The following is a 9,820-nucleotide window of genomic DNA, read 5'->3' as shown; positions in this document are numbered from 1 at the left end:
CGATTCCGCCATTTCCCTTCTTCTGACAACAACAAAAAGCCTTTCTTAGGTTTTGCTAAAATTTTCAGAGCCGACTGCTTTCTTTACCGTGTCCAAAATTATTCATATTCTATGAATGATTTAAAAATGTGTTATTAAACGATGCGACGTGAGAAGAGGCTGATTTCCTGGCCAAACAACGATCAATATTCCGAATGCTTGTAAGTAAAAACACTTCGTTCATTTATAAATGAAACCTACATCCATAGAGTGATTTATTTATTTATAATTATAGAGAAAGATAAAGAGAGTAAGAGAGTTATAAAGAGAGGTGGGAGTGTGATGGTGAGTGAGAGAGAAACATATTGAGAGGTGGGAGGAGAGGGAGAACATTTATGAATGAATGAAAGAAAACGTCCTTTTATTTTTGTCCATTATCATTTTTTTCTTCTCATCTATAAACTCAAGCAAATCTAATTTGATCACCATACCGTACTATTTTATACATTTGTAATTCAAGGCCTTTATATTTTGGGCTAAATTATACATGACAATGCACACACGCACTTTGTATATAGATATATAGATATAGATATAGATATATATACACATACATATGTGTGTGTTCTATGGTATGTGTCTTACACGTCACGATAGATAATTTTGGTCTATTTGTGTCTAACTTATTTAACTAGGTCCGATTTGTTCTCGCTTATTAAATGACTGTCGTGCTACGATCACATACATAAAATATATATAATTTATATATATATACTCGGATGTATATATAATGCATTGGTTAAATTTATGCTATAAGAAATCCAAAGTCTTGTTTAATATTTTTCATTTATAACAAATATGCAAAAAAGCTTCATCTCATTCATATTTTAAGATTTATTTTTCTATCTTATGGGCTATGTAAATTAAACCCTTTTTAAACAACAGATTGGTACCCATCGTTTTTTTTTTTTTTGTCTGCCGTGTTTTTTACTCTACGAAAAAATTCGAGAAGGTGATATAGTATGGAAAATTACAGAAACTAGAAAAAAAATAAGAAAAAAATCCGTTAGTAAGCTGGATTTATTTAAGTAGATGTTGGACACAGTCAGGCATTAGTCAGTTATATATGTGTGTGTGTGTGTGTATATATATATATATATATATATATTATAAACACTTACACATTAATATAGCAAAGACTCAGAAAAAGTAGATAGATAGACAAAAGAATACGGATGAAAAAAAAAAGAGGGGGCAAAGAAAAGCAAGTAAGTTCTTGCCATGTAAATTTAGGTCAAAATAGGTGGATAGACATTTGTTGGATGAAGCAGGCACAGTGTGGGTACATTTTAGAGGTAAGTATGAACTGCATGTTATTACAAATGAAGAAAAAAAACCACCTCTGTATTTAGCATGGCAGATCGAAAATATATTGTATTATTGGCATATATATATATGTATATATATATAACGCTTCTGTGCTTGCTTTTATTAAATCTCTATATGCGTATTAAATTTAATGGCTAGCACTACAACACTCTCTCCTGCTTCTTTTTCCTCTAATCCTACTTCCCAGCTCAGCAAGCTATTCTGGACTTCGACCTTCGTATCATCATCGAACAGGTCCGTATTGATCGTATTCGTAGGCTTGGCTTTATTCAAGCCCAGAAAGCAATGTTCTGGACTCGCTGCTTTCTTTAATGTTTCATACTCGTGTCTTGTTTCTTTCTCCTCCCCTTCCTCCTCTCTCCCTCTCTTTCTCTATTTTATTCTCTGTCCCCCACTCTTTCTCCTCTTTCTTTTATATTTCCCCCTCTCTGTCTGAAGACTTCGATTCTTCTTTATCAATTTAATTATATCAGTTCCCACCTTCTCTCTCTCTCTCTCTCTCTCTCTTAAGACTTCAGTTCTTTCTCTACCAATTAATTCTATCAATTCCCTCTGACACTCCTTTTCTTTTTCACTTGTTTCATCTGTCTCTCTAAACATTTTCTCTTCTATATTCAAACATTCATATTTTCATCCTTTTCTCATATATTTCGTCTTTTTCGTAATTCTTTCTGTCTTCGTCCGAATCGCATTTCTTTCATCTCTCGTTCTAATTCTATCTAAACATCTCTTAATTCATATTCTCTCACTCTCTCTCTTTCTATAAATGCCATTCCATCTCTTATTTCTTTTCCCCATCCCTAACCCACTTATATTGTTTTACATCCTAGCCTCTGTTCCTACAATTTCACTATTCTCTTCTCTTCTTCCTTCCTTCTAGCTATACTTATATATCCGCCGATCTGTCCAGGTTAGGCGTCCTTACACTCACTCACTATCAATGATGCTACAGTTCCCGCCGAACATCTAAGAATTAGATACAATACAGGTACTACCTGGCTTATGCATACATATATATCTAGAGATACACACGCACATAAATACAAATATATATATACATATATATAATACAAAGAATATATATGCATGTATACACACATATATGTACATACTTACATCTACATGTGTATATAGATGCATATGAGGGTACAGGACGTTAGAAAAATAAACTACAGACAACGGAACGAACACAGGAAAACAGATAGCCACTTGGAATTATTCCTTCATCAGCTGCCTCTATTCTAACTAGGCGTTTCGAAGATATATATATATATATATAAAATATATAGTTTTAGGGAAAATAACCAAGTTTCAAGAACTCATCGATGAAAATCCACTATCACATTATCACATATGTAATTATGGATTTTGTCCCTAATATTATATATATATATATATATATATATATATATATATACGCGCGCACTCTCACATATGTATAAACAATGAAGTTTATTTTCCTAATTATCTCTCTCTTCTTTCTGCATACTTAGCAGTTCTACCTCTCACCCTATTCTATTTCTCTTTCATGTGTGTATCCTACAAACATTGGGGTATCTTCGTCCACGCACCCACGCATGCGTAAATGAATCGGACATGTTCGTGTTTTTTCCATTTTCAGACAAATCTATTTTGTATATCACTCTAAAAAGAACCTCCAAGATAATCAATATTCAATATTGTTACACCAAAAAAAGACTTATCCAGTTTATAATCTTGCGTTGTTAAATAGCCCCAGGTCACTCATATTGAGTAAACCTATAGTCCGAATGTTGCATTCTAGCTGTGACCATCTCTTATTTACGGACAGTTTGACCGAGAGTTCATTATCCCAAATAATTTCTTTTATTGAATGGTTGGGCTTGATTTTTAAGAGAAATGGAAGCTGTTTTTACTGGTTGATTGTCACATAAAGGCCCCTCTTTCATTTGTGTATTACTTCGTGTTTGCAGTTATAAAACTTAAAATATGGTTGGACCGTCTAAAGTTATCACAATAATAATCTCGCTTTGCAACCATGTGGTTTTGGGTTCAGTTCCTCTGCGCAGCACGTAACTACGGCAGATCAATACATTGTCAGTGAATTTTGTACACAAACTTTTGGAAGCCTTGATGAGTGTTTGACAGCTGAACTATGAAACACACACCTATAACTGACATCGTATACTAATACCGAAACATTGCATACACACACATACATATATATGTACGTGTTTGTTCTCTCCTACTGCTTGATAACAAGTGTTGGTTTATATACATCCCAATAACATAGCGGTTCGGTAAACAATTTCCTGGAACTGGTTTTTTCGACTAAAACCTTTGAAGGCAGTGTGTCAGCACGGCCACAGTCAAATGACTTAGCAAGTAAACGATGAAAAATATTGATTATATAAAACTAATACTAATTAAATGCTCTTAATTAAATAAATATTACAGTAATTATTTAGTGAACCATTGGGAACTAAACATTTAGCTTTACGATAATAGCAACACAGAAAGGGGCAACATTTCTTGTAAAACAACCAAGATAAGACACGATAAACAAATTAAAGCATTTCACTCCATTTTTAGAAACAATTTAAACTTGTAACCCCATTGTTAAATATCTACCAAAGACTAGAATTAGTATTTCCTGCAAGTCACATTGCATCAGTTAACTTTTCTCCAAAAAAAAAAAAAAACTTTCAAGCAACATTCCTCACCAAAAGATGGACTGGTATATAAAACTACTTTCTGCCGTCAATGGTAATGGAATTTTGAGTGGCTATATTTGTTTTCCATAGTGAAAGAGTTAAAACATATATTGTTGATCAAAACATAAATGCAAGAAATATTTTTAAAACTTTCTTTGTATGTGTAGGCACGTCTGTGTGGTAAGAAGTTTGCTTCCCAAAACTCATAGGTCCAGGTTCAGTCCCACTAGATGGCACCTATTTCCATCCCAGATAGTATTTCTCTGGGGACCATATATGCCTTCATAGGGGATTGGAAATAAATGGTACCACTTGTGTGATGGTGAAGCTTGTCTACAACTATTATGTCAAGATAGGAAACAGCCACACACACATACATAGGCACTGGCATGGCTCTGTGGTAAGAAGCTTGTTTCCCAACCACATGGTTCTCGATTCAGTCCCACTGCATGGCACCTTGGGCAAGTGTCTTCAACTATAGCCTCAGACCAACCAAAGCATTGTGAGTGGATTTAGTAGACAGAAACGGAAAGAAGCTCGTCATATATATATATATGTGTGTGTGTGTATTTGTATGTATGTTGGTGTGTTTACATCCCTGTATCTTAGTGGTTCAGCTATATATACCAATAGAATAAGTACTAGGCTTACAAAGAATAAGTCCTGGGGTCAATTTGTTTGACTAAAGGCGATGCTCCAGCATGGCCACAGTTAAATGACTGAAACAAGTAAAAGAATACATACTTGCATATATATATATATATATATATATATATATATATATATATATATATATATATATATACTTCCATTACTTATATCCGTTACATATATTGATGGTTGCATCTCAGCTTTGAGCAATGTCTTTACTTCATTCTTCTCTTAACCCGTTAGCATTTAAACCAGCCATATCCAGTCCAAATATTATACCTGTTTCATGTTAAAACTGACCAGATCTGGCCCCTCGCATTCACCCTACAGTATCATTCTAAAAATATATGATGACATCATTGAAAGCTAGAAGATAATGCATGATTAATTCAAAACAATGTGAATCAATAAGAATTGTATTTGACCAAGAAATCTGAATGCTAAAGGGTGAAAGCATGGCTGGGTAACCTCATACTTCCTCTACAGCAAGACACCTGTAGCTGTCTTGCTGTAACCTTTCCTCATCTGACACAAAATTGCCTCCACCAATGCCCCCTCACCTCTTAGTTCTTTTGTTTCTTTTTTTGTCTTGCAAGATACTTGGTGCCATTTAAAAGCATTCAGACCACACTGTAAAGTGGTTGGTGTTCAGAAGGGCATCCAGCTTTAAAAACCTTGCCAAAACTGACCTCACCTGTGCTTGCGCCAGGGCATCCAGCTGTAAAAATCCTGCCAAAACTGTCACAGAAGTCTGGTGTGGGCTTCTACCTGGCTGGCTCTTGTGAAACCATCCCACCCATGCTAGCATGGAAGCAGACATTAAACAATTATGATGATGATAGTAGGAACCAATACACTTTTGCACAGATGTGGTAATGATGGGCACCTCTTTCAGCAGGTGTTCAGAAAACATGCTATCCACAGTGACACATGCCTTCAATCCATCATGGAGTTTTTCATTGTGTTTTGCCTTTCTCAGCCATGGTCTGCCATAATATGCAACACATAACAGAGATGTTAAAAATCAAGTGATATCTGTGCCTAAAGCTTTTTAAAGTGAGAAACGGCCTTGCACAGATCCAACCCAACTGCCTTAACATATACATATGCCCAAAAGGAAGAACTAATCTACATCATTGGATGCAAACAGTCACAGGTGTTATATTTGAGTTTTCCTTCTCCTCGAGAGATGCCTAAGCAAAGACAAGTTTTTCACTGCCAACTGTTGGATAGACATTGACTCTATACAGTTCAAGTGTCTTTTAAGAGGTCTTGTTTTCCCTCCTGCTTGGTGTCCAATGAATGCTGCCATCGTTACTGAGCAAGCTTGCTCATAATTCCCAATCTATAAGTATCCAAAATAACATGGGCATTTTCCTACCTCATCATCACTGACTGGACCAACAAATATCACCATCATCATCATCATCATCGTCATCAGTAGTAGCAGCATTTAATGCCCATGTTTTATACCAGCTGTTTGACAGGATCTGACGGTTTCAAAGGCTACAGTGTACCCTGTTATCTATTTTGGCATGATTTTTATGGGTGGATGCCCTTTCTAATGTCAACCACTTTACAGTATGGACTGGGTGCCTTTTTTTTTATGCCACCAGCACCAGTGGGATCACCATGCAGTTTATAAGACTGTGAACTCCAAGAGGCAGCATTATGCTAGGAGAAGAGGTAGGTTAAGAGAAGGGGCCACAGGTTTCTTAATGTGGAGGATCTACATAGCCACTCCTATTTTAGAAGTGAGGTTGTAGGAATGATCTAAGTAAAGCTGGGTGAAGATAAAAATATTGGTGATGAGGTGTCTGGGTGGACCCTCAAGATATGAGATAAGTAGAAGTGAGTGGGATAGAAGAACCAGGGATTGTGGGTGGACTGAAGTTGCTAAAGTGTAATTAATAAAAAAATAATTACAGTATAATTAACTAAGAATATACTGTTGTTTAATTTATTTTTCCCTTCTCTGTTTTCAGATTTAACCATATTAGTTGTGGTTATCTAAGATGACCAACCGATTTAGTGACCGAAATGGTTTCATCTATATCTCTTCTTCTGACGACACTGTTTACCCAGTCCAGCTGATTCCAAATATGTCCTCTGAAAATAATGCTCCTGATTCTCTTACTTCTACAGACAATGTGTTCAACAAAGTGCCAAAGCTAGAATGGACAAATCCTTCATCAGAGATTTCTGACAATAATAAAGATCCATACCAAACAAACTCATCTCAGACATCTTTCCAAAATAATTCCGATGAACAGTATTACAATTTTCAAACACCAAAAGAGGAATTATTTAATGTCCAAGAAATGGATTGCAGCATTGTCTTAGATGAGCAACATACTGATAATGTCTTGAAGAACTCTGAAACTGCAGTGTCTAAGACAAAAGTCCTTAATTGTTTAAGGTGCATTTATCAGACCAGTGACAAGAATAACCTGACCAACCACATGAGGAAACATAACTCAACATTTGTTTGCAAAATTTGCAAAACTTCCTTTTCAGTAATAACATCATTAATTGACCACTTCAACAAGCAGCACCCACAAGATGCCGATGATCCATCTGATTTGCAGCATTATTGTCCCATGTGTCCATTTCAAAGTATAGAGAAGCTGGAATACGATAAACACATTACTCGGCATGAAACAGCTGCTCATACATGTTCCATTTGTGGTCAGCCATTTGCAAAACAAGTTTCAATGAAATGGCACATCAAGTATAAACATGGTATAGAAGACTCTGAAGAACAACAACATAGCAATATCTCAGAAACTTCTACAACAACAATTTCAGATCACAATAATGCAATTGCAGCAAACACAGAAAAAGAATCGAAAGACTTAGATTTCCAGAACCAAAGCGCTGATATGGAGACTGATACCAAACCTTTCTTTAAACGGTTCTTTTGTTTGTATTGTCCCAAGAACTTTAGTAATAAACTGTATTTGAAATATCACTGTTGGCGCAATCATAAGGATAAATTATATAAAAGTCAATGGAAAGAAGTCCAAGATTTATTTCAACAGAATTGGAATGAGACAGATCCTACATTAATTACCAAAAGCCTTATTGCTAAGAATAACCATTTTCAGTGCCCATTGTGTTCATTCAGTTCTTCTTACAAAAGCACTGTTGACCGCCATATTAAGAAGCACAATGAAGCAAAGTATTCTTGTAATATATGTGGTATGCCATTTACTGTGATAGGCAATTTACATCATCATAAGAAAGTTAATCATCCTGAAATATTAATTATGAATTCACTGCCAAACAAACGTCACAAATGTGCACTTTGCATCTATAGCACTGGCTATAAGTCTACACTTGAGCGTCACCTTAGAACACATGGAATTGCCAAGTACCACTGTGAGTTATGCACCATGCCGTTTGTCTTCTCCGGAAGCTTTTTGACACACAGAATGTTAAAACATAAAATATCCACAAAAGACTTTGAAGAAACAATTTTCACAGACAAAATAACTGATGCCAGTAGTTTAACAGCAAGCAGTGGTAAGTTCATAAAGAGGCGGAAATGCCCGTACTGCAATGCTCTGATGCCCAGTGCAAGCAAACTTAACCGGCATTTACGCACACACAGGAACGCTGGTTATTATTGCGTATGCTGCAGTATATTTTATACTTTAAGAAGTGAATTTGAAAATCACATGAAAGTGCATCTAGTAGCAAAAGGTTTTAATGAAGTACAGTGTATTGGTGTTACGAAAGGTAATAAAGAATTATCCAATGACACAACTGGAGATGATGTCGACGGTTCGGCTAAAAATCACATTCTTGTTAATAGTGAGCAGTCTGATGTGAGAGAGTCTTCACTTTCAAATGAAATTAGCAATATGAATAATGTCACAGATCTAGGAAATGTCGACAAGAACTGTGATATGTACAGTAATTCAAGCAATGCCAATGATAGTAGAAATCATTTAGCAACAATGGCTAAAGATGTAGTCAAGATAGACTTAACCGAACCAGTGCCGACAACTAACATCCTTCTAGAACAACAACAAGTTCTTCAGAATGAATCACAGTCTTATCCTCCTGAATCCTATCAGAATTCATTAAATATTAATTCTGCAAAGAAATTAATGCTTTCATCCCCAAGCCAAGAAATAACTTCTTTTGATAAACCTACAACAGAAGAGAACTTTCATCTAACTCCATCTTCTAGAAATTCTTTGGTAACATCCCAAGACAATTTCACAATTGATAGACCAACTTATGTGCCCCAGATATCTCATGAACAATATTTTGATACGGAAAAACAAGACTTTAGACTGAATTCAGATGAAGTATTATTCAACAACCGAAAAATGTACCTTACCCCTCAACAACAAAACAATATGAACAACTCGAACCCAACAGAGATTCAAACACAAAATCCTTTCTCTGAAAACAATAACGATGATATGTGTGCTTGTAAATTAACTCCACCAATCCATGGAGATGTACTCATCAATCCTCCATTCAAGGGACGATTTGCAAAGTTGGTTTCTGACTTTGATGATTTTGCATCCCGTCCATTTGCTTGTTCTCTTTGTTTTTATCGTTGCAGCATTCTCAAAGACTTATTTGATCATGTACAGAACCATTTGACTGGCTGCACTCCTGTTCCAATTCCAAACACTGCCAAGTTCGACACACAGAATTATATTCAAGGAATGAGTATAGACCAAAATAATCAGATGCAAAATAATTCTTTAAACATTAGTTATATTTAGCCAAAGAAAAAAAAAAAACAGTAAAAGAAAAGCATTTAAATAAACAGAGAACTGTATTTTACTTTCCCTTCTTTGAAGAAAAGAAGAAATAAATGAGAATAAAAATCATTTTTATTGTCTTGACAGATTGAAAAATTGTAACCATTACAATGAACTACAACTTGCTTGATGTGCAAATGTGGCTGTGTGGTTCACAAGTTTCCTTCACAACCACATGGTTTTAAGTTCAATCCTTTTGCAGGGTACCTTGGACAGGTACTTTCCTGCTCTAAACCCAAAATATTTTGAATATATTTGGGAGACAGACGATGAGAAAAACCCATTGCATATATATATATATATATATATATATATATATAT

At 35.3% G+C, this 9,820-nt stretch overlaps 1 protein-coding gene across 4 annotated transcripts in view; it reads left to right on the top strand.

Moving 5' to 3' along the window:
- The window catches only part of LOC106874824 (uncharacterized), a 10,030-nt gene extending 462 nt beyond the window's left edge, over positions 1-9,568 (top strand). Inside the window, exons 1-2 of one of the 4 annotated variants that reach the window (XM_014922705.3) lie at positions 1-200; positions 6,698-9,568. The exon at positions 1-200 is cut by the window's left edge and continues 462 nt beyond it. In XM_014922705.3, the coding sequence (XP_014778191.1) occupies positions 6,728-9,460 (2,733 nt within the window). In that variant the 5' untranslated portion in view covers positions 1-200; positions 6,698-6,727 and the 3' untranslated portion in view covers positions 9,461-9,568. Of the gene's footprint in view, positions 201-1,288; positions 1,335-1,457; positions 1,603-3,009; positions 4,114-6,697 lie in introns of those variants that run through there. The other 3 variants (XM_014922704.3, XM_052966155.2, XM_014922707.3) reach the window with 3 other exon arrangements.
- The last annotated feature ends 252 nt before the right edge of the window (positions 9,569-9,820 follow it).

Source organism: Octopus bimaculoides, chromosome 3 (genome assembly GCF_046866305.1).
Source record: "Octopus bimaculoides isolate indiv1 chromosome 3, ASM4686630v1, whole genome shotgun sequence".
Taxonomy (NCBI): domain Eukaryota; kingdom Metazoa; phylum Mollusca; class Cephalopoda; order Octopoda; family Octopodidae; genus Octopus; species Octopus bimaculoides.
Note: the sequence above shows the minus strand (reverse complement) of the source record. Positions and strands in the feature narration are given on the sequence as shown.